Source organism: Athene cunicularia (genome assembly GCF_003259725.1).
Source record: "Athene cunicularia isolate RWA chromosome 14 unlocalized genomic scaffold, athCun1 chr14_part1, whole genome shotgun sequence".
Lineage (NCBI taxonomy): Eukaryota > Metazoa > Chordata > Aves > Strigiformes > Strigidae > Athene > Athene cunicularia.
The window spans coordinates 15,642,069-15,666,327 of NW_020799118.1; the positions used below are offsets into that span (position 1 = coordinate 15,642,069).

Below are 24,259 nucleotides of genomic sequence, written 5' to 3' on the forward strand. Positions count from 1 at the left end.
GCCTGGCAGCGCCCGTACCTGAACGTCTTCAAGCATTTCCGCGTGGAGGAGTGGAAGCGCTCCGCCAAGGAGGGGGACGTGGCCGCCCTCACGGTAACGGGGGCACCGGCACCGCGGGGTGGGGGGGGGCATCGCCCACGGGTGGGCCGCGCTGACCCCCGTCCCCCTTCCCTGTGGTTTCGGAAGGACGCGAGACTGAAGGGAACCGTCTACCGGATCCGGGGCTCCGTCCCCGCCAGCAGCTACCTGCAGCTGCCCCGATCGGGGACGCAGTCACTGGGGCTGGCGGGGCGTTACCTTTACCTGCTCTTCAGGCCCATGCCCCGCAAGCACTTCGTGGTCCACCTGGACGTCACCACTGAGGTACGTGACACAGGGCGGCCTCGTTAAACCGCTGTCATTAGCATCGTGGCCCCGTTGAAGGGCATGGGGGTGGCAGCGGTGGTCTTCTGCGCTTGGGGGGTGCGGCATGTGTCTAGTGTTTGTGGTTGCTGGTGGGTTACCCCGGGTTGAGCATGGTTTCCATCCTCGTAGCCTCTCCAGATGGGACACATGGCCATGTGCCTTCTCCTCTGCAGCATTTCCCTGCCAAAGCCACCAGGGTGACTAAAGCTCTTTGCATGTCTCGTCTTCCCAGGAAAACCTGGTGGTTCGCATCTCTTTCTCCAACCTCTTCAAGGAGTTCAAATCCACAGCCACCTGGCTGCAGTTCCCCTTTGTCTGCGGAGCGGCCGAGGGCTCTGTGTGCGACCGTGCGGCCGGTGAGGAGCGTGTGAGGTGCTGCTTGCGGTGGCTGGCCCATTGCCACCGAAATAAATCGTTAGGAAATAAATTGAGTTCAGAAGTTGACTTGATGCGTTCAAGGAGGGTGGAAAGTGGTGGTCCTGAGTGGGAGACCCTCAGCAGTGGGAAGGTTGGAGCTGTAGCTCCCGTGAGGGACGTCCCCTGTCCCTGTTCTCCCGAGCAGTGGGGTGCAGCGTCAGGCTGGGTGCGAGTCCACAGAGGCAGTGGGGCTGCGTGTCTGTCCTATCCCCCTGCACTGCTTGCTACAAGGCGAGTTTTCCCATCTCCCATCTTGGCCCAAACAAGCCAAGCCTGGTGGAAGTCTTGCCTGGTAAATACTTTTTCCTTACTCATTGTTAATCTTGCGTCTCCCGTTCTGCGAGGTGCAGGGTCTGTAGCATCTTTTCCCATCTTCCCTTTTGCCACCTGCCCTGTCCTCCCCAGATCTCCTGGGCGCAGCCCCTGTGGACGTGCGCTGGACCTGCTTGGTGCTTGACCTCCCCTCCATCCTCTCCCTATACCTCAACCGCCGTTACAAGCACCTGAAGAGTGTCAAGCTCTGCTCCAACCTGATGGTGAAAAACCTCTGCACAAGCGACTTGGTGTTCGACCCAGGTGAGGAGTTGAGACCTCAGGGTGGCCTCTGGTTTCTGCCGTGACTTCAACCCCAGCCTGGGTGGAGCCCATGGGGGTTTAAAGCTGCTTTTGCAGATGTGATGCCAGCAGGGTCGTTGCCCCTGGCAGGGCACTCAGCTGCTGTTACTGGAGCAGTACGATATGAAGCAGAAAGGGCAAAATACTTGGAACGATATTAAGTTTCTAGAGTCTCCTGACCTCTGGAGGAAAGTGTCCTCTCATTTTCCAGCTGTAAAAGTGGGTGGTAAGACTGAAGTTAAATAACTTACCAAGGTTAGAATTCTTTTTTTGGGGAAAAAAATCAGAGGTGTTACCAAGCCTCACATCTATAAGGCTTGTCCTTTTATCTGCTGGAAAAGCCTGTGGGTTTTTTGTCTCAGAAATCTTCCAACCTACTTTTTTTATCCACCTGTTCAGTGTGGCAAGTATACTTTGGTCAAAACCTTTGTTTCTGCCTGCCTTTTTTTGTGCTGGAAATCTGCCCGAACTGACTGGCCAACTTGAAAGCATCAGTGCAGAGGAAGTTATAGATACTGCTTTCAGATTCCTGAAACTTCTTATATCTCCAAGACTTTCATGAATTTACAAATGCATGAAGGAAAGAAGACAAGAAAACGAGAAAAGAGCCTTAACACAAATCACGTGAAACTGCTGAATCACTGAATAGAGAACTTAAGTGAACCTTGGGGCTGGGGGATTTGTAACTCAATACCAAGGGTTTATGCTGTGGGGTCTTCTTTGGAGGTTGAGAGTTTCAGGAATATTCCTGTGCAAAGGTGTGTTAGTTTGTTACAGACATCAGGGTTGTAATCTTTGTTTTTTCAGCTGTTCTCAAAGAGGGAAGTGGTTTGTGCCCATGTCCTGCAGGAAATGCGTGATTTCAGCCAGCTCCACAGGCCTTGGGGAACTTATTCTCTATATGTCTGTGCTGCCAGGTGTGACCTTCTCTGAGGCTCGGCTGGCCGACCTGGCCTGCCGCGGGGTCGCTCCCATGCCGCGGGAAATGGCTTTCCCTGTGCCAAAGGGAGAGAAGTGGCACGACCTCTACGACTACATCAGGTATGGCTGCTCTTGAACCCACCGTGGCTCTGAGACCTCCCCGTTCCCCACGGGAGGGCAGGACAGGTAATGCTGCTTACAGAATGATGGATCCAGACAAACCTGGGGCTCAAGTGGAGACATTTTGGTCACCCCAACTCCAGCATTTAGGTGTCGTTAACACATCTACCCTGGTCTAACCTTAATTGCTTAAATGTTTTGGGGTAGGAAAAAGGCTTTATGAACATGTGCCAGCGGTGTGCCCCAGGTGGCCAAGAAAGCCAATGGCATCCTGGCTTGTATCAGCAATAGCGTGGCCAGCAGGGACAGGGAGGGGATCTTGCCCCTGTACTCGGCACTGGTGAGGCCGCCTCTCGATGAGTGAGTTCAGTTTTGGGCCCCTCACTCCAAAAAGGCCTTTGAATGACTCGAGTGTGTCCAGAGAAGGGCAACAGAGCTGGTGCAGGGCCTGGAGCACAGGTCTGCTGGGGAGCGGCTGGGGGAACTGGGGGGATTTAGTCTGGAGAAGAGGAGGCTGAGGGGAGACCTCACCGCCCTCTACAGCTACTTGAAAGGAGGGTGCAGAGAACTGAGTCTCTTTAACCTAGTAGTAAGCAACAGGACAAGAGAGCATGGCCTCAAGTTGCACCAGGGAAAGTTTAGATGTCAGGAAGTATTTCTTTCCAGAAGGGGTTGTTGGATGTTGGAATGGGCTGCCCAAGGAGGTGGTGGAGTCCCCATCCCTGGAGGTGTTTAAGAGTAGGGTTGACTTAGCACTTAAGGACAAGGTGTAGTTGGGAACTCTTAACGGTTGAACTAGATGATCTTCAAGGTCCTTTCCAACCTAGTTGATTCTGTTATTCCTGCTGTTAATAGTGATCCCCTCTCTCAACTGTCTCTTGCTGGGATTGCTCCCATGGCTGACAGCGTAATGCAAGCCTTTCTCCTGGGCGTACTGTTCCTAGGGAGCACTTCAGCCTCTTGCTAAGTTAAAGGGTAGCCTGCCAGGGGCTGCTGAGCTGTCACTGGCTGTAATGCCTCGCTGAGGGACAGACATAAGCATAACTTCCTCAGCTTTGGTGCTGGGCTACCATCAGTGGAGAGGTTTTTGCCAGAGAACTGTGACAACTGATTGCAGTCATCCGTTTAGTAGCATTGCCTAGAGCGCACAGTGCCGAGGTAACCCCTGCAAAGTAACAGTGTAGATGAGACCTAGGAGATGCTTTAGTATCCCTATATTTGGGGGAGGATGGGGCAAAACAGGGAATTTTAGAGGAGAGAGTGAAAAGGCTTTTGTGCCATGTGTTACCAAGTGGGATTCCCAGGTGCCAGTGCAATATCCTGATTACATGGCACCTTCCTCTGACTTTGCTCAGGTTCCCATCCGAGGGGTCCAAGCTGCCATATGACTCCATCCAGAAGAGCTGTGCCAGTCCTGCAGCAGGTGGGAAGGCTGGGGACAGCAGCCCAGGCTGTGCCACTCTGGGTGGATGCCTTAGGTTTCCAAAAGAGCCCAACATGCTTCTCGTGTCACCCAGGTGGCCGAGTCTCGGAGGACCCCGTCTGCCAGCTGCCCCAGCCGGTGACGCTCACCAAAGCAGTCCGTGACCGACTGTCCCTCATCCATCAGATAACCAGTCCCAAAGCCGTAAGTGCACCGTGGAGGAGGCTATAACTTCTTCCTTTCTGCCTCCCATGGAGTTTTCCCCATGTCTTGCCTTTGAGTTCCTTTATTTAGGATGTAGAAGCTGCTGCTTGTTGTTCGCAGCTGATCTGGGCATGGTTTGGTGACCACAGCCTCGCAGTTAATGACTGGGTGGTTCAGTCTGTCATGGTGCAGAGCAGAGACAAGATAAATGCCAAGTACCTCGTAATCTCCAGACATCTATCCTCCCTGTCTCAGCTGAGGCAGCAAATAGATGTGTTTTCAAATTATAGATAGGAAATGAGGACTGGAGACTAACGAACTTGATCGGGTGCCCTCAGGGAACAGAGCAGTGTGTGGAGTCTGGATTGCAGGCAGCTGCCCTCACCGCTGAGTTCCCCTTCCCTGCTGGTGGTGACATGGGCGATGGGGCTCAGACTGGCTTACCAGACAGCATAGTGATGGGCTTTTGGAGAGGGACTCGGGGAAGCCATCCTTCTCACACTGTGGAGAGGAAGAAAATGAGGATTGTGACCACTTTGCTGTTCTGAACTGGGGTGTGCCGGGCTGGCTGGCCAGGGACTTTGAGCCTCCTCTGCTCAGTGGAGAGAGGGCGGCTCTTCCAGGACTGGATCTTTTCTGGGGCTCTGATTTGCTGTCTGGAGGAGGTGAACTGTAAACAGACAACACTGGGAGTGTAGGGAGTGCTGGTTCACTTCCCTGGCCAAGCTAGGTACACATTTGTCCTTCTTTGTATTGCTGTGGAGTCACTTGGGAGAGACACGGCTGTCTCCCTGCCTCTACCTTTGCGGTGGATAAGAGGCACTGGGAGGAGGCTGATCTCTCTCTGAGGCTTTGCTCTTTCTCAGATGCCGCACCGGTGTTCTCTAATTACTAAAACCATCCCTGAGGTTCACCTGACAGCCCCAGGGCCTCCGAGAGTGGTGCCTGCTGGGGACCAGAAGCTAGAGAAGAACCAGAGACCACACAATGCAGGGCACACTGGGCAGTCACCAGCAATCACTGATGGTGGCATCCACGTGTACGCTCACCAGAGGAGCAAACGAACCACCCGAGCTGTCTATGCTGGCTCAGAGGAGGTGGGTGAAGCCCTGAGGAGTCATAGCAGCCCAGGGGTGGCTTTGCGACGCTTAAGGCTGATGCTTGTGAGCATGGCAGAAACAGCAGAGGGAACACAGGCTTCAGGCTGAAGTTTCAGTTAATCCTATGGAGTCCCTTTGCTGGCATTTTTTTCCGACTAGCAGTTCTCCTTTCCACTAGTATCTTACTCGCCTTGAAAGAGGGACCCTGTGTTCAAATGCACTGGCCTTAAGCTAATGATGTATGTTTACAAATTTACGCAGAGCATGTACAGGAAGGGCTTCGGGCCAGGTATGCTATCCAGCAGGAGAGCCCCTGCCTGCAGGGTAAGAGGAGAGCCCTTCGTGCAGCAGCCGCCAGCCCAGTGGGCATCACCAGGGCACTGGGGAGGGCTGGCTGAAACCCCCCAGCCTGGCTGGGATTGCTGCTTAATGCTGGGAAATCCCAGCTCCTCCTTCCTGCCAGATTTAACTTCCACCAGGTTGTATACTTTAAAGCCATCCCCTCTAACAGGAGAGAACTCAAAGCTGCCTCTGTGCTTTGGAGAGAAACTAGCAATGGGGAAGGAGGGGTCTTCTGGGTGGAGGACCTCAGTCCAATTCTAAATGTGACTGTGTTTGTTTTTTTTTTTTCCAGAGGCTCTTACCAGATCCCATCCTGAAGCTGAGAATGATTATTGGCTTTGGAGGCTGCCGCACCAAACAGGTCAGTAGCTCAGATAGTTTGAGGAGTTGATCTGTAATCACGTGGCCAGGGTATTGATTTTTTTGGAGGTGTGAAAGGCAGCTGAGTGCCACCCTTCCTGCACTTTTTGATGGGGAAAATGACCCCAGAGCAGATGAGCACGAGCTTATATTTGTGCACGGGTCTTCCACTGTTACAATGGTGAATTAGAAATTCTGGGGGACTTTTAAATCTCATGGCTTCTCTGTTTTAACGTGTTAAAATTAGAGCTGCTTTGTAGGAGTCTGGAAAGGAAGGGCTGTGTTTTGGATTGTTTCCGTGGGGCACCCTGCCTTGCAGGAGCCCAGCTTGCAGTCTGTCAGGGTAAAGAAAGGGTCATTTTGGTTCAGTCAGTTCAAGGCTCTGCCAACATCATTTTCCCTGTGCCTGGTGTTGATGTAGTTAGTAGACATGATTGGTAAATCCACTGAATTAAATAGGATGATGGCTGGGCTCTTAGTCTTCCTTTGCAAGTTAGAAGGGTACTCGTTGTACGGGAGAGCATCCTTTCACCTGACACGTGCAACAGATCTGTTGAAGAAATCTCTGTAGGTCCAGCCTCGGACCTGGGGCACCTCTGCAGAACCTGCAGCCCCCTCATTCCTGTCTTGGCCTTCAGGCGCTGTGGACTCAGGACAACACTGCGGTGGTCTACCCCTGCCATGCTGTTATAGTGACCCTGCAGATCCAGACTGGAGAGCAGAGGTTCTTCATCGGACACACGGACAAGGTGAGCGTAACAATCCTTACAAAGCCCCTTTGTGGCAGCACTGTCCTTGTACCGTAGATGTACCCCCAGTCCCAGCTCTCCTCGAGAGCCTCTAACCTGGTGCTTCCCACAGGTGTCAGCACTGGCCTTCAACGGGAGCAGCACCTTGCTGGCCTCGGCGCAGGCTGGTCCCCTGAGCGTGGTGCGTCTCTGGGACTTCCCAACAGGCAGCTGCCTCTCCGTGTTTAAAACCCACGTCCAGTCCCTCTTGTCCCTGAGGTGGGTTTCAACCTGGGCATGGGGATGCGTTCAGGTGGGCTGAATGTTGCAGCATGGCAGCTTTTCTGCACTATTCCTGCGTGATAAGCCGGGGGTGAATTATAGCTCTCCTTCATCTGCCTGTATTTATCACCGAGACCTGTTGGCGGCTGGCCCGGAACAGCCGATATGCTGCCAGCTCCCTCCTGAGCTTATCCCTCAGGTCTTGCAGTCTCCCCATACCCACAACTTGTCTCCTTTTATTCCCCACTGAGATGTGCTCAGGGTACAAGGAGCTGCATTTCACCAGGTGGCCTCTTCTTGCAGCTTTTCCTACAGTGGAGCTGTTCTGTGTGGTGTTGGAAAGGATGGGCACGGCAAAACGGTGAGAAATGAAACTTGGTTTTGGAGGCTTCCCTGCCCCATGAACAAGCAACATGAGATGGCTGCCCTCCCAGATTATGTAGTTATTTTGCAGACCAATCTCTGCTCTGGGCATTCCTAGGGATGTTCTTTGCTCTAGTCAGAGGTAGATCCCTTTCTCGTTAGCTGCTTAGAAAATACTTACCTTCTACCCAATGTTTACGATTATTTCCATGCACATTCTTCAATTTCAAGCAAACAAATCGTTTTGGAGCAGCCTGTGAGACCTGCTTGGTTGAGCTTTGGGGCTGTTTGTGTCCCTGGTGTTGTCCCCATTAGGAGCCCAGGCGGGGTGATGGAGGCGGCGGTGTGATTCTGTCGCACCCTGCAGGGATTGCTGCAGGCTCACGCGCGGCGTTGCCACTCGCCTCCACAGCCATTCCGGCCCACTGGACTGAGGGTCACACATCTTTGTGTGGCATTTCGAGCTGGAAGGCTTGCAAACACATAGTGAAGGAATGGGAATTGAAATGGGAGGTTCAGCACTTACTGGAGCCCCAAACCCCCTTTTTTTTATGGCATTTAGGGGAAGATGCAAGGTTTAATCCTTCAGTTCTGAGCATCACAGACATTGCTGCTGTAAGGGATGCTGGGAACTGAAGCTGCCACCCACCAGTGCAGCTAGGGGATGACGCAGATTTCACATGTAACAGTCAAAAATAAAATTGTTTCATGGGACTGGGGGTTTTGTTTTACCAGTGGAACTGTTTTTATCCACTGATCCCTTATTGACAACCACCAGCAATTAGCTGTGCCATCGCTAACTGTGTACTGCCTGCACGAAAAAACAAACAGTGCTCCATTTTTTTTCCCAGCACGTGGCAGTAGTCCACAATGGGGGTGGGAACTGGCAAGCTGAAACTGGGGAGGGGGGATCAGTAGGGCGAAAGCAGGATGGGAGAACAGGGTGTACTGCAGCGTTGGCCAGGAGCACCTCTCCCAGGGTGATGCCTCAGCCCATCCCAGCTGCCAAGGTTATCGTGGGTCTGGTTTTAACACTGTTTGGAAGTGCAGAGCATCAAATCACCTGCATGTCTTCACCCATCTCCTGCTTTTCTTTGGGGCAAGGATTTAACTATCTTGCCCCTCGTGATGGGCACTGTGAGTGTGCAAAGTGCTGCAAGAGCCAGTGCAGCCAGACACGTGCTACCTCCAGCTCTCGTGGACTGGCTCAGCCCTGATACAGCTCTTATATCTCAGCAGGCAGAGTTCCCACTCCTCTGTGGATTTTCTTTCCAAGTCTGAGCCCTGTTGCCAGGCAGCCCTGGGATTTATAACCTATGATTATGGATGCCAGACAAGTGCATTGCCATGAAGCTTTGCAAAACTGCTGGACTGTTCTAAACCCTCTGTGCAAGAGGGTTGGGTTTTTTTCCCCCTACTTCAACTCTGTTATCAGTACTTTGTGCCCAGCTCTGGAATAGGTTCCTATATGTGCAGCTGGTCAGCTGCTGTAATGAAAAACTCTTCTGCTGTCAAAGTTTCCACGTTTGAGCAGCTCTGCCATCATGTTTTCTTGTTTCAGATGGTGGTGGTGTGGAATGCTGCTCAGGTCACCTGTGGTGGAGAGGTGGCTGTGCTGGCCAAAGCACACACCGATGTGGACATCCAGGCCTTGAAGATCGCTTTTTTTGATGATAGAAGGTAGCTTGCAAAGAAAATAAAAGCATTGGTTCTGGCATGGATGTAGGGCCAATTATGGTGCTGCAACCATCCAATTCCCATTACTGTTCTCAGTCCTCACTGTCAGTTGGTGGTCCTTGGGGCACTCACCTTTTGCCGGGAGCTTGGAGAGTCCTGCCCTGGTCCTCACACAGTCTCTCCCGGGACAGGATGGTATCGTGTGGCTGGGACAACATCAGGCTGTGGCGAGTGCGGAGTGGAGCGCTGCACTCGTGTCCCGTCAATCTGGGCGAGTACCATTCCCTGGAGTTCACTGACCTGGCCTTCGAGGAGGGGCACGCGGCCGAGCAGGAGCCGGAGGACCGCACGCTGTAAGGGGCTGCTGGGCTTCACCATCACCCGGCCACGGGGCAGCCTGCCGGGAGGGAGCTCTGCAGTTCTCAGCTGCCTTCAGCAGCATCCTTCCCCCTTCTCTATGGGGGAATGGCGTTTTGCTTGGGTTTTCCCTGCAAAATATATATGCCTTCTGGAGCTGGGAGAGCCTCTCCCCTCCTCAGTGTGCTTCATGTCCCAAAATAGATTGGGTTGCTTGCAGAATAGCCCAAGGAATGGATCTTTCCTCTTGCCATACCGATGTTTTGCCTTATTCACTGAACCTCTCCCTGACCCAAGGCTAGTGGTTAGCTCTCTGTTGGCAGTAGGAGGAGTGTGGTGCATATCCTCTTGCATATAGACAGACACTTTTCATCAAAGCCAGACCTTTGTTGCTACCACATACTCTTCCATAAAGGCAGAGCTGTCGGCTCCACTGGCCCTGACTTCCCTCGGGCTGTGTCCTGTGGCAGAGAGAGGTTCCTTTCTGAAGCCTATGCCAGATTTTTAGCTCTTTTGCTAATTGATGTTTCAAAGGGACAGAAAATCAAATAGGAAGCTCTGGCTTGGTTGTAGATTTGTTAGGATAGCACATGGAAAGGTGCCCTTGGACACCTTGTTGACCCCTTAGGTTACTGTGAACCAGAATTGCTTTCCATCAGGCAAACAGGTAAACCGAACTGGGTTTTTACTAAACCACACTGGCACAGCTCCTCTTAACCCTGGGGTGCCAGAGTAGGGATCTCTCTCCTTTACAGCTTTGTCTGCAGCAAGAGTGGCCACATCCTGGAGGTGGATTACAAGAACGTCTGCATGAGGAGCGCACGGCGGCTCCTGCCCGCACAGCCCCAGGGCTGCCAGCAGCAGGACAAGGCAGGCAGCAGTGCAGGTAGGAGTGTCTGCAGGCAGGGAGGAGGGGGTTCAGCAGGGGGGCACTTCAGCCATCGTCAGGGGCAGAAATTAATTCAAATCTGGTAAAATAAACCAGCTATTTACCTACTGCTAAAGATTATTTTGGGTTGATTAGATCATTGCTAGCTATTTGCCTCTTAAGTACTGCAAATAATCTTCCTTAGTACAGCAAAGTATCATTTTAAGAAAGAATTTTAGCATTTTCAATGCTGATTGCACTTTCAGAGAAACACTACTTTTAGAAACATGAAACAAGGTCTTAATTTGCTGATTGGAGTCTTAATGTAGAGATGGAAAAAGAGCGAAGCAGACCAACAAAATTTTGATGATTTTTTTTTCATTATTCAGCCTGTGCAGAGTGTTTGGGAAATCTTTGTTGCTGTATACGAAGTAGTATAGCTTTCGGCCCTTCCATTCATTTTAACAGCAGGAAGAATTCACTTTCAAGTGTGATTGCTATGATACCTTAAAACTTAGTGCATTTGCTCTTGCAAACTGAGCTAATTAATCTAGAGCATGCCCCTCTGAGAGATGTGTAACTCTGGTTCTCACTTCATGGGCGAGAAAATGCCTCAAGAGGAGATGAAACAATGTCCTTGGGTGTCCTCCTGGTAGCAGTGCTGGCTCTTGCCAGTGCTTTGACCAACGGACTTTATACTTGAATCAAAAAACCCAGCTTCTGTAGGTCTGTATTCTCTGTACCTTCTCACTACACTGCAGAGAGGATTTGAGATGTGGAAATGAAAGGGGTTTGCATCTCTGCCAGTTAATCTAGGACATCCGTTGCTACAAGATCCTGTTCAAGGCAAAAATATGGCAGGGTTTAACAAGTGACAAGAATTTTCTGTGCCTGGCAAGAGTTGCACAATGGTAAAGAGGAGTGCTGGGAAGAGATGGGGACTGTACTGTCAGTCACCATGGGATTCCTATTTGCTGCTTCTGAGGCTTTGGCTGCTGGTGCGGGTGGACCGTTGGACTCAACTCTGGGAGAAGACAGCCTCAGTTTGAGGTTTTTTGTTTCAACTGTACAAGGTACTGTTGTTTTTTGAGTTTTCAGGCCCTGGGATCGCTATAAACAGTATTAGCCTCTCCTCAACCTTCTGTGCCACAGGTTCAGAAGATGGCTACCTGCGCCTGTGGCCACTGGACTTCTCAGCTGCTGTCTTAGAGGCAGGTGAGTAGAGCTGGGAGCGGTGCTTCTGAGCTCTGCATCTCCATCAGCCTGCTCCTGTGAAGCCAGAGCTCCACTGACTTATCTCCTCACACAGTTCTCATGAATGAAGGCATCTTTTATGCCTGCTGTGTCTAGGGGTAACTGGCTTGGACGTTTTCTGCTTCGACAATTATTCATGTTCATTCTTCCAACTCATAGGAGAAAGGCAGGATCTCCTGGGTGAGAGCAGGCACTCAATCTTGATTTCTGTGCCCTTGTACCCATGGCTCACCTGTCTGAAAAATTAGCGGAGAAGTCAAGCAGTTCTTAGCTCTTTTTGAAGCAATCACCATAACAGCAGAGCCTGGGGACTTCTAGAAAGGGCAGAGACTAGTTGTCACTAAAATCAAGCCTGCAAGCATTCAGTCTTCAGGTGGCAGGATGCTTATTCCTGTGTCATTACTTTCCTGAGTGTGAATCTGGTTTGGTAGCTGTGTTTCAGCTGCTCCTTTTCCAGGGGAGTTTGCTGACTCCTGTGTCTTTCCCCAGAGCATGAGGCTCCGGTGAGTTCTGTCTACATCAGCCCAGACAGCCACAAAGTCTTGTGCACAACTGCCACTGGGAATCTGGGCTACCTGGATATCCAGTCCCGGGACTATAACACCCTCATGCGCTCTCATGAGGACTCCATTTTGGCATTCTCAGTAGAGGGGACTTGGAAGCAGATGGCAACAGTGTCTAAGGACAATACCATCCGAGTCTGGGACCTCGTCTCCATGCAGCAGGTAGGTGAAATGAGAGTCAGTAGGTGTTTTGCATTTAGTCTCTGCTTAGTCTGTTCAGTCTGGTTATCAAAGTTCCACCGTTTGAGAGCCCTTAAATGTCCTCCCTGAAGCTTGGGGGTGTACCACGGGCAAGAAATCCTTTGGAAGTATGGCGTTCTGAGAGTTTTAGCTTAGTGCATAATTTGACCTTAGCTTCTGAAGCTATTGTTAAACAAAAGTATTTTCTTTTCCTCTGTCTTTTGAATATTGCTTTTTAACACAAAACAATACCCAAGGGTATTTATCTAAAGTCCCACAGACCCAGGACTTCACTGGGCTTTAGATCCATCCAGGCAAGATTAGATTTCTGCTGTGGGACACGCTCATGGTGGAGGCCAGAGGCTCTTTTGTTGTTGTGCAGCTGTATGGTGCAGCTGCCAGGTAGAGCTTTATTCATCTTTGTGCCTGTGGTGTGTCTGTTCCCCGCAGCTGTATGACTTCACAGCTGCAGATGAAATGCCGTGTGCTGTGGCCTTTCACCCCACACAGCAGATTCTGGCCTGTGGCTTTGACAGCGGGATGGTGCGGACCTTCAGCTTGGCTGCCTCCGATCTCCTGGTAGAGCACAAGTAAGCACTTGCAGCGGGAGCTGCACCGGGGCAGATATGGGTCTAACTGGGTGTCCTGGCAAGAGCCACAGTGATAATCATGGAGGCAGAAAAAGTGCTTTTCTTGAGCTCAGCAATTCTCATATCCCAGCTGAGTGGTTTTCAGGCAGAGATAGCCTGCTGTGCCAAGGCTCTGCACAGTAAAAGTCCAACCTGCAAAGACTATGAGGGTTTTCTTTGTGACTTCCCAGTGGCCAACAGTAGAGCTTGTCTTAGAGAGCAGCTGAATAGGGAGCCCCTGTGATCCTTGGTGTGGGAAGCAGAGGATGCTCCAGAGGCAGAGGGAGCATGTCCCATCCAGGGACAGCTGGAGTGCTGTGCTTGCTGCTCAGTTTTCCAAAAAGTTAAGAGTGTTGATTGTCCTGGACTGCTGCAGGCATGAGCTTGGTGGGATCCTCTGCCTGTCCCTGATTATTTTGTTCTCCTGGGTTTTTCACCATGTTGCACTCAGTGTTACTGCTTTTTTCAGGGGGTTTGTATTTTCTCCTCCTGTTTTTCAAGTTTTCTGCCTTCTTTCAGGCAGCACCGCACTGTGATCACTGGACTGACCTTCTCTCCCAATGGCAAGTTCATGTTCAGCTCCTGTTTGCAGGGAACTCTGGCTCTCTACAGCTGTATGGTGCAAAAAAGCCACATCCTGAGAGTCCTGGGTAAGACTCAGGTTGTGGGTCACTTTTCTTCGATTTTTACTAGCACAGACATCCTAGCACTAAAGCCAAACCAGACTCAGCCTACTCGGAAAGATATTTTCTGATGAACATCCTAAGCTGTGTCATTTGCATTGATACCATATGTGTGAGCAAACCCTGGTGACTGCCAATCCTTCCCTACCTGTCCTGGTTCAAATGCTCTCAGCTTTCTTGGTGTTACAATTTCATGAATGGGATGGAATTGCAGAGACTTATTCATGCTCAAGCCCTGACTCTTTCCGTTCTGTGGATGTGCAGTTTAATTTATTTAAACTGGATCATTTCCCTAATCCTGCCTACAGCAGAGCTGCGCAGAGCTGTGCTGGTGAACAGAGAAGGTGGAGAGCTGCAGGCAGGGGAAGCAGTGCAGGGCCAAGGCAGTTTGGAAACATTAATGTCACATCTAATGTGCGCTTTTGAAATGAGCTGTGGCAGCACAAGCTCAGGCAGGGAAAGGGAGCTCTGTTGTGCAAGAGCATACAAAGAGGGGGATCCTGCCCCAGGAAGGGTGCAGCTGAGGTAGGTGGAGAAGGAATAGGGGCTCGGAGAGATAAGGCAATTTGTCCAAAATCACCCAAGTTTGGTGTCAGTGCTGCAGCTGGACCTTTACATGCTGACTCTACTCTGAAATTGTGTTCACTGCCTGGCCATGTTCCAGGGACAGTAGAGTGGAATTTTGGTAATGGAATAAATAGAGAAAATTGCTGTGATTTCTGTGATATTTAGACCTTTGGGTCTATCTGCTCACTGGACTGATGTCAGCATGGTGGGGTTCAGCACTGACTTCGTTCTGTACAGGGTTCAGACACCCAGGCTGCAGCTGAGATCTCACATTCATAGTTCCTTGTCACAGTTTCTTCTAACGCTAGAAAATAAACACTAAAATCAATTTTATTCCCTTGACTTTGTTCTCTCCTTGAAAACACCACATGTTCAGTCAGGCAACGTGCCATTTATCTAGACCTTGCCTTTGAGGTAGTTCACTGCACGTTTTGGGTGTTGCAGATAAAATTTGTAGCATCTTCTACAACAGAAGTTGTTTGTTTCTCAGGCCAGAACATTAACCCAAGGCTGATTTGGAGGCAGGAGAAACTGCAGCTGCCAGTCAGCAGCACCGTCACGGTGAGCTGGCTGCAGCGTGGGCTTTGCTCCTCTCTTCACTCTTGTTTCTTGCTGTGGCCCTCAGGCAATGTGGTGGCCCAGGATGCTGAGAGCGGTCCAGATGCTTTGGTGGTCAGTGGGGACAACCATCTCCTGGCTTTTGTGGGTCCCTCCAAGTACGTTGTGACCGTGATGGAGGCCTGCTCTCTAGATGAGGTATCCAGCAGTCTCCCCTCGTCCCTGGGGGAGAGTGGGCAGGGGAGTGTGCTCCACAGGGTGCCACAGGCTGGTGGGGAAATTCCCATAGGTTGCATCAGATGAGAGAGATCAAGAGCCTTGGGCACCAGAAGTGTTGGAGATGGCCCTTCCCTGCACAGCAGATGCTTGCTCAGGGTGGTTACAACGAGGTTTGTTTTCCATTCTGTGAGACAGAAACAAGAAGGTCAAGGTTGATTCTTCTCCAGCTTCATTCCCCTCTAGAAAGATAATTTGGAGAAGTCATGTGTAGACTGACAGCTCCAGCACCTCTTTGTGATCTGCTCTCCCGGGCAGCTGGGACATTGCCTGGACCCTGCTGCCCCTCATTAGGTGGGAAGGGGGGGCGGGTCCGGGCAGCTCTGTAGCTTCTTGTTAGAAGAGCCATGAGAGCAATCCTGAGGCTTCTGCAGTATGCTCCAGGATGTTTCTTCAGTAGCTCCTTGTTTCACAGCTGCTGAGGGTGGACATCAGCATCCTTGATTTGAACAGCATGGCCTTGGACTCTGCAGTGAGAGTCTGCTTCGCTCCTGTGCCCCGAGGCGAGCTCCTGGTATCCACTTCTTCCAATAAAATCCTTGTGCTTGATGCAAAAACAGGACGACTGGTGCGAGAGGTAGGACACTCTGAAATTCATGCACTGAGGTTTTGTGTCATGTGGGGCTTGGGCACTTCATGTCACTGCTAAAGGCTAAATGAGAAAAGAGCTCAGCCTGGAGTTCACAGGCTTCAAAGAAACACGTGACTGGCAAGCCCACAGCTGTCCTGGTATGGTTGTGCTCAGGGTGAGCCTGATCTTGTCCTTGTTTTCTGTGCTGTCACACTTTCAGCTGAAGCATAAGTAAGGACGTGAACTAGCTCAGTTAATGCTTCTGGTGCCGTTTCTTGTCCTCAGGTGTCTCCTGTGCACAAGCTGTCCTGTTCTTCCTTGGTGCTGAGCAAGGACAGCAGATACCTGCTCACTGCTGGTGACAAAGTTATCAAAGTGTGGGACTATCAGATGCGCTTCGATATCAACTTCCAGGTACTGCCCATAAAGGGAGGGAAGGGGATTGGTGTTGCATATCTGAATTATTGGAGAAAAGAGCAGCCAGTGCCCTTTGTGTGACTTGGCCCAGTGTCTCCAGTCCCAGTTTGGCCAGCAGCTGTGGAATGCAGCCCTATTCCCTCGTAGTTACGCCCAGCCCTGAGCACAGGCAGGGGCTGCCAAAGCAACACACCTAGCAAGGCTCTCTGAGAAGGACAGAGGAGGTGTTGCCTGTGTGCTAGGGACAGAGCCACCCAGAGAGGAAAATGGTTCACCCTGGGGATTCAGAGGTATTGAGAGCTAGGATAAAACCTTGGATGTTTTCAGCTTCTGCTCGCTTCTCCAGATTGATGTGTTGAAGGTCAACCCCAGATTGATCAACCCTAAAGCACCATAGGGGTGGTGCTGGCCTCTTGAGGAGCGTAGACACTGGCTACCCAGGGTAGGGAGCACAGTAACCACCATCCTGACAGGACAGATGTGGTGATGAAGGTCAAGGTGTGCTCTCTTCCAGGTGTACATTGGCCACTCGGAGCCCGTGCGCCAGGTGGCCTTCACCCCGGACCAACGGCACGTCATCAGCGTTGGAGATGCCATCTTCCTCTGGGATTTCCTGGCTCTGCCTGCAGAGAGGTCGCCCCCAGCCAGGTAAGTGCACCGTGCTGGGCAGTGCCTTGCCCTGCTTCCCCTCACCTCGCCTGCCCCAGCTCCTTTTGGTGTAACACCGCTCTCCTTGCCTTTCCAGGGCTTGTTCCTCCAAGTCCACTCTACTGCCAGGAGCAGGTGAGTTTGGCTTCTTCCATGAGTTGTGCTGGCTGGCAGGTCGGCAGCTCTTCCACCGCTGCCTTTTGGGGCAGAGGGTAGGGCTTGAGGGTTTTTGGTTCCTTTCCTGAAGCAGTCACATAGCAGGGGGCTAACCAGCTAATTAGCTCCAGTCTGCAGTTAACTAGAACCTCTCAGTGGGAGTCTGCCAAGCAGGGGATGTTCTGAGCAAAGCCACTCTGGGTTTTCTGCTAGGTCTTTCAGCTTTTGTCTTCTGTCTTTCCCTGCCTTCATCTCTTCTGTCTTCATTTTCCCTGACTTTGTTATCCCTTTCTCTCTCCCTTTCTGGAAGGACAGAGAAGTGGCATCTCCTTTGTAGGAGAGAGCTGAAGAAATGAACTTGGAGGTATCACCATTAATCAGCCCAGGAGGATGCAAGGATCTAAGGGATGAAGGAAGTTACATAAGCCCTTTTCTTTTCACAGAAGGGAGCCCTGAGAAGCTAAAGGATTCCTCTGAAACACCTCGGCAGATAGTTCCTCTGCCGTTGTCATCCTCGCCACCATGTTTGGATGTCAGCTCTGTCCACCAAGCGGGATGTCAAAGTAAGGAACTGCTTGCAGGAAAGGGGAAAATTAATCTTGTTTTAGGAAAAACGCCTTGCCTAGTTTAGCAGTATCCTTGGAGCTGTCCCTGCCCGTGTTTCCTTTCCTGTGGACTGACAGACCAGTCTGCACTTTCCTTACCCTAAGTTGGACAAAGCCAGCCAGAGATGTTGGGATTCAGCACCACTTAATCCTCTGCTCTCCTCCATACACTGAGCTGCTGGCACAGCTTCTCTGAGGGCTATGGTAAATACCGTGTTGGACATACCCAGTAGGAAATGTCTGTTTTGCTGTCCACCCTAGCAGATGGACTGTTACACAGAGCAGGAGAATGACACTGCCAGAAATCAAAGGGTCGGTCACACATGAAGCAGTCCTGAAGGACACGGATGGCTCTGTCCTCCCACTGATTTTTCTCTTCAGGTATTTTCTCTGAATCAGACAAAGAGGAGGAAGCAGGTCTGCCAGGCAGCAGCGGGATCGTGGCAAACGGAGACAAAGATGCCTCGGTCCTTGTGGTGGAGTCAGTCAGAAATGAGGAGCTTCTTGTGATGTCCAAAGTGAGGCAGAAGAGCTCAAGGTCTCCTGAGGAATCAGCAAATGGTATATCAGCCATCTTGTACAGAGCTTGGCTCCTTAGGGGCACGTGTTCAGGCCTGTGTGGCAGCTTGGTCTATCCCTGAAAAATAAAGATCATTATTAATATGGTACAGATAGACCTGGACACATACTCTGAGTTGTGGGACGAAGGGCAGCAATGTGTTCCTCGGGGCTTTTCCCTTGGGTGTGATTTACCAAAGGAAGTCAGTATTGAGGGACACTCCTGTTGGTCTCCAAGACTGCTTGTTTTTCTGGCTCTTCCCTTGCTGCTGCTTCTAGGCACACCAGAAGCCCCCCCTTCAGCTTGGAGCCAATATATCATCTCCAAGTGGCACGTTCTATTAAACACGGCTGAAATTAAAGCTCCCAATGTCTCTATTAATAGATGCACAGCCTCAAAGCTGCAGCAGTTTGTGGCGAGCTGCCAGAAGCAGGCAGCTGCCAGCACTCAGCCCCAGGCAGGACTTGTTGGAAAGCTTCAACATGAAACTGTGCCTCCGCTGCTCTTGTTATTACAGACCTTTCTAGCTGTGTGGCTTATGCTTTCCCAGCAATGCCCAGAGCACACAGCGTGGATGCCCTGAAGCTGTTTGCAGCGTGTTGTGGCTGAGCAGGATGATGAGGGGAGATGGATGTTCCTCCTTTGCTCCTGGAAAGCTGGTGCTTTTCCTATGGCCACACATGTAGGCACACGTGTGATGCTGTGGTCGGATTTTTGCCGTGTGCGTGTGTATGTGTGCACACATACACAGCACCTGAACAGACAGCCTAGCTGCTGCTCCCAAACCCTTTCAAGGAGCAGCATCCCATAGGTACTGTCTTCTTCTTTGTGTGGCAGAACCCAGAAAGGAGACCAAAAGTCCCAAGTCCCAATGCTCCATCCGCCCAGATTCCTACCGGCATTTCACTCCTCGCTTTAAGGCATCGGTGCTCCCCCAGGTGAGAGTTGTGCCAGGTCTGGTTACCTGGGCAGGTGGCAGACAGGCATTTTGGGGCTTGGGTAGGTGGATTTTCCAAGTTCTTTCCATTTTGTTCTGTTTGAAAGTAATTTGTGAAATATATCCCTGGGCCTGATGTTCAATTAGAAACTCCTAACATTAGTTCCCCTTTCTCTACATGCAGCTCTTTCCAGACTAGTAAAAAGTGAGTTGTGATCAACTCTTTTTCTGTTCAGCAAATCTACATACATTTTTATTCAAAAGAAATGGAAATGGCATGTGCTATTGAAAGTGAAAGACGAGTGAGCAATGGAGTGATTCATCACGCACCCATATTTGTGAGCAGATGCGTTGGCAGCACAGGCTGGGGAAGGCAATCCATCGAGCGTAGTGAAGATAGTCAAGGCACAGCCCTCGCTCTGATAACAAACAGAGCAATAATAAAACAGAAACGTACTCAACCTTTTCCTAAGCTCTGCTGTTCACAGTGCTGGGAGAAAAGCTACATTCAGCTTGCACCCTCAATTCTCTCCTCTGTCCCTCCACCTGGTAGCATTTTTTTCCCCTCACTGTCTTCCTATTGAAACATCTACATCCCCGAGTCAGCAAAACCCATTGAACTCTTTCCCAGCAGGATTAGCAGCTGCTTGTCGGCTGGGCAGTTGCTGCCAGCCTGTTTTGTGCCCCATCTGAAAGCATCTGTGCCTGCTTTTGCTGGTGCAGTTTCTCTTTTTTATGTATAAGTGTGCACGTTGGTATTCATCTGTTGTTGTGTTGAACTTGGATTGCATGAGTATTGGCACGGATTTGCGTGTTGTATGAGTGAGAATGTGTGTGTGCTTGTGCGCATGCTTACGTGGGTGTTGAATGTACCTGACAGGGCCATCCTTCAAGAACTTATTATGAGCCAGTGTCTATTTTTCTTGCAGAGTTTCTTATCTCCTCCAGCTGGCAGTGAGGTCTTGAAGCTGAAAGCAGTGATTGGCTACAATGGGAACGGCAGAGGGAATATGGTGTGGAACCCAGACACAGGTACAGCGGGAGGGCTCTGGAGAGATGTGTACTCCGGGTGTACTGAGCCACATTATGATCTTGTTCTTGGACTGGGAGCTTTGCTTTAACACAGGGGTACTTTGTGTTGGTAAAATCCAGTAAACCTTCTTTGCTATTGGCAAACATTAGTTGATAAGAGCAGGCTCAGCCTTCAGCTGTTGAGTGGACAGAGCAAAAGGGAAAGTTCTTATGAAGGCCATCTTGCCTCCTTTCTTCAAGCTGGAGTGATGCCCAACAGCTTTGCTTTGCTTACATTAGGAGAAGTGAGATTTTATTCCACTCTCAAGCTGATAGGAAGGATGCTGACAAGCTGTGTAGAAGATTCAGCTTTTATGTATTACTGAAAAAAAGAATTGCAATGTAGATTGTAGTGAGTGTTGTATACGAACCCTTTACATGAAAACATCCCGTCTCCTCCTCTGCCAGGCTTCTTTGCCTACACCTGTGGCTGCATCATTGTGGTTGAAGACCTGCACTCGGGATCACAGAACCACTGGCTGGGCCACACAGAGGAGATCTCTACACTCGCCGTCAGCCATGATGCCCAGGTAGGAGAGGCTTAGAGGCTTCTGCTGCCCTGGCCTTGGTTTTGTCTGTGTAGCTTTGGGCTAAAGGAGTGTCACATACTAAAATCCCATTTGTCCATTCCTTCTGTCCCCTGCTGCGTGGAGACCTGGGGTTATGGAAGTACAGTCAATGGTTCTGGAGCCTAGCTAGCCATTGTGCTGGCTCAGCGTGACAGCAAAGGCTGCTCCCTTCCTCTGGCTGATGCTACCATTCCCTCCTGCCATCAGCTAATGGGTGTTCTCCCAGAATTTTCCGTTTGCCAACTGCATCGCCTTGATTTGAGACTAGTAATTGCTAAGATTAACTAATGAAGTGTTCTTTAATTACTTACCAAGGTCTCAGTGACAATGTACTGTTCTGTTAGGTTCTTGCCTCTGCCTCAGGAAAGAGGACTGGAGACTCCCATTGTCAGATCTGCATCTGGAACGTCCAGGATGGGGTTTGCACAGCAAGTCTCTTCCATCACGAGACACAAGTACAAGCCATGGCATTCTCTCGGGACGATAGGTTCCTTATTACCCTGGGTGAGTACACTGGATGTGGGTGCAGGAGTACACCCTAGAGTAGACAGCTCATGGGAGATGTGTAATACCTGCCAGATACGTACCAGGCTTGTGGGTATGAAGCTGTTGCTTAGTAGCCTCAGGACAATGGACAATGCAGTGTGTAAAGCTGCAGGTGATCTTGTGTCTGCCTGGGAGTGAGCACCTGCAGAGGTACTCTTGGCAGCTGAGGGTGCTTCTCAGCACTGTTGGAAGCGCTCACCCTGTGCATCTCAGCTGCAGGCGTGAGCACTGGGCTCCCCCCAGCTCCCCTTCAGTGCTTTCTCATTGCTCCAGCTAGCTCATTTTTCTTGAAGTGACACTAACGTTTGTTCAGCCTGTGTAAATAGTTTGCAGTTACTATATATAGTGTCCAAAGGGAAAAGCCTTCTTCTGGAGTTCTTATCACTGCTTAGGTGGAATTGCATAGAAGTAGCCAGGCTTCAAACTGTGAGCCTCCTGCCAGGCAGCAATGCCAGCACACGATGGACGCTCAAGCTGTCTGTTTTGTTTAGGCAGGGGACATTTAAAGGACAAATATGCAATTAATAAGTTCTTGTTTTGCATGAGAGAGGACCTGTGGAGCAGGCAATACGCTCTTTCTGGGCTGGTAAACCTGCCCTTGGAAAAAAGCGAATGTTGCTGGAGAGAAAGAGATCTTTGTGCTCTCCATAGAGCAGTGTGGGAGAGGAGCCCTCCTCCAGCTCTGGTCTGGGCTGCAGAGAAGAGCTGAAAGTCTCCACTGAGCTTGTGGAGCCTTGGAAAGGCAGCAGGAGAGTGCTGTCCTCCGGAGCTGGCCAGGAGCTGGCCATGTTTGCCATCACCAAGGCCTGTATCTTCCGCTAGCCACCCAGATACGGTGGCTTCCATTAAGACCTGCTCCCATCTCAGCTTTGACCTCAGCAAAGGTGACATCCCTTTCTTATTTTAAGACTGTTGTTAGCCCTGAGTGCACAGTATCACCGGAGGGCTTGTGTGGAGCATACGTGGAGGCATGCAGTAGCTCCTAAGGATGTGGAAACAGCAGAAAACCTGCTCTGCCTGCTGAAATTCCTACTGTGCTGTGGTGGGCTGACCCCAGCTGGACACCAGGTGCCCACCAAGCCTCTCTATCACTGCCCTCCTCAGCTGGACAGGGGAGAGACAATATAACAGAAGGCTCGTGGGTGGAGATAAGGACAGAGAGATCACTCAGCAATTACTGTCACAGGCAAAACAGACTCAGCTTTATTGCCAATCAGATCAGAGTAGGGTAATGAGAACTAAAGCAAATCTTAAAACACTTTCCCCCCACCCCTGCCTTCTTCCCGGGCTCAGCTTTGCCCCCAATTTCTCTCCTTCATCCCACCAGCAGTGCAGGGGGGCAGGATTGGGGGTTGCAGTCAGTTCATCACCTGCTGTTACTGCTGCTCCTTCCTCCTCGCGGGGAGGACTCCTCACACCCTTCCCCTGCTCCAGCATGGGTTCCCTCCCACAGGAGACAGTCCTTCACAAACTTCTCCATGAGTCCTTCCCACGGGCTGCAGTTTGTCAGGAACTGCTGCAGTGTGGGTCCTTCCCATGGGCTGCAGCCTTTCAGGCACAGACTGCTGCAGCGTGGGTTCCCTGTGGGGTCACAAGTGCTGCCAGCAAACCTGCTCTGGTGTGGGCTTCCCACGGGGTCAGAGCCTCCTTCAGGCATCCCCCTGCTCCACCGTGGGGTCCTCCTCAGGCTGCAGGTGGGCATTTGCTCCACCGATGACCTCCGTGGGCTGCCGGAGCACAGCCCGCCCTGTCGCCACGGGCTGCCAGGGCAATCTGCTCCAGTGCCTGGAGCACCTCCTCCCCCTCCCTCTTCACTGACCTTGGTGTCTGCGCAGTTGTTTCTCTCACATATTCCCTCTCCTCTCTCCCACTGCCATGCCTCTCCCCCAGGCTTTTTTCTCCCTCTCTTAAATATGTTATCACAGAGGCGTTACCACTGTTGCTGGTGGGCTTGGCCTTGGCCAGCGGTGGGTCCTTCTTGGAGCTATCTGGATTGTCTCTGCCAGACACGGAGGAAGCTTCTAGCAGCTTCTCACAGAAGCCACCCCTGTAGCCCCCCGGTACCAAAACTTTGCGCCACAAACCCAATGCACGTGCCAGCCATTGGCTGGTCTGAGGGCCAGCTGCAAACCCCACTGTAGGGCCAGATTTGCTACAACCTCCAGCATGAGGTGTTGGGCCACTTATATCCGCCCTCAACTCGGATGAGGAACCATCACATCGTGCAGCTTTTGCTGAGCACACAAGGAGCCGTGTCCATGCCTGGGACGGTGTTTGCAGCAGTTGTCCCCAAACAACTGGACAAGGGAGTGTCACAGCTGATGTGTGTGTGCAGTGTATGTGCTTGTGAACATCCTGAGGCTGCAGGATTTCCTCCTACTGTCATTCATGTTCTACCTAGGGGACTACAGTGATCAAACCATTGCTCTGTGGAATACCTACACTTATGAACTCATGTCGTCGATATGTATCTCGGAGCCAGTCCATGATGTGGCTTTTAGTCCTCTTTCTCACAGAGAACTGGCCTTTGTGGGGAAGGGAGCTGTGACGTTTTGGCTGTTGGAACAACAGGGAGCTGATGTCAACCTCAAGGTAAACCTCAGGTGAACCTTCTGTTCAGCATCTCTGACTTATTTTCCAAGCCCCTGGTGAGTGTGATGCCCCCACAGGTCCGTGAGAGCTGACGATTTCTCTTAGGGCAATGACGTTGGCTGGCCATGAGTGGCTTTCAGTTGTATATGACACATTAACTGCATGAACTGAGGGTAGGAGGAGGGGTTTTTTCCCCTTGTAGGTAAACACTGTATTCTCTTTGACATTTCTGTTTTATGTGCTCTGTCAGGTTCGTCGGGCCCCTGCCCCGGAGGTGTTGGGGCCAGTGGAGCTGACCTCCCTCTGTTATGGTGCCGACACCCTTCTTTATAGTGGAACCAACTCAGGACAGATCTGTGTGTGGGACACCGAGACTAGTCGCTGCTTCATGACATGGGAGGCAGATGAGGGCGAGATTGGTGGGTGCAAATGCCCTGAGCTTCTGTCAGGGCTGTAACAAATTCCGTGGGAACTCATTAAGAAAGAAGAGCAATGAGCTTGCAGGCTTCTGATTTCAGCTGTGCTCAGAAAGCCAGTTTGCTGTGTTAGGTACAAGATGCATGGGTTGGCAGTGGATCTGGGTTTCCTTGGATTTCTCCAGGTTTCATTGTCAGAACTGGGGGATCTGCCTCCAGTCTGTAAAAACGCTGGGTATTAGGCTGTAGAAGACCCTCACTGCCCTGCCCAAGTGAATCA

The 24,259-nt window shown here is 51.1% G+C and overlaps 1 protein-coding gene across 1 annotated transcript in view; it reads left to right on the forward strand.

Annotated features, from left to right (window-relative positions):
• Positions 1-24,259, forward strand: part of WDR90 (WD repeat domain 90) — a 54,489-nt gene that overhangs the window by 23,056 nt on the left and 7,174 nt on the right. Inside the window, exons 29-60 of the mRNA XM_026859213.1 lie at positions 6-93; positions 187-363; positions 638-761; positions 1,228-1,398; positions 2,355-2,478; positions 3,834-3,901; positions 3,996-4,105; positions 4,972-5,202; positions 5,840-5,908; positions 6,546-6,656; positions 6,769-6,914; positions 7,221-7,278; positions 8,842-8,960; positions 9,149-9,310; positions 10,070-10,200; positions 11,281-11,397; positions 11,926-12,161; positions 12,630-12,769; positions 13,328-13,458; positions 14,684-14,814; positions 15,308-15,469; positions 15,749-15,877; positions 16,395-16,528; positions 16,626-16,663; positions 17,128-17,247; positions 17,671-17,850; positions 18,686-18,786; positions 19,715-19,817; positions 20,265-20,386; positions 20,770-20,929; positions 23,373-23,563; positions 23,814-23,982. Coding sequence (XP_026715014.1) covers positions 6-93; positions 187-363; positions 638-761; positions 1,228-1,398; positions 2,355-2,478; positions 3,834-3,901; positions 3,996-4,105; positions 4,972-5,202; positions 5,840-5,908; positions 6,546-6,656; positions 6,769-6,914; positions 7,221-7,278; positions 8,842-8,960; positions 9,149-9,310; positions 10,070-10,200; positions 11,281-11,397; positions 11,926-12,161; positions 12,630-12,769; positions 13,328-13,458; positions 14,684-14,814; positions 15,308-15,469; positions 15,749-15,877; positions 16,395-16,528; positions 16,626-16,663; positions 17,128-17,247; positions 17,671-17,850; positions 18,686-18,786; positions 19,715-19,817; positions 20,265-20,386; positions 20,770-20,929; positions 23,373-23,563; positions 23,814-23,982 — 4,253 coding nt within the window. The remainder of the gene's footprint in view (positions 1-5; positions 94-186; positions 364-637; positions 762-1,227; positions 1,399-2,354; positions 2,479-3,833; positions 3,902-3,995; positions 4,106-4,971; positions 5,203-5,839; positions 5,909-6,545; positions 6,657-6,768; positions 6,915-7,220; positions 7,279-8,841; positions 8,961-9,148; positions 9,311-10,069; positions 10,201-11,280; positions 11,398-11,925; positions 12,162-12,629; positions 12,770-13,327; positions 13,459-14,683; positions 14,815-15,307; positions 15,470-15,748; positions 15,878-16,394; positions 16,529-16,625; positions 16,664-17,127; positions 17,248-17,670; positions 17,851-18,685; positions 18,787-19,714; positions 19,818-20,264; positions 20,387-20,769; positions 20,930-23,372; positions 23,564-23,813; positions 23,983-24,259) is intronic.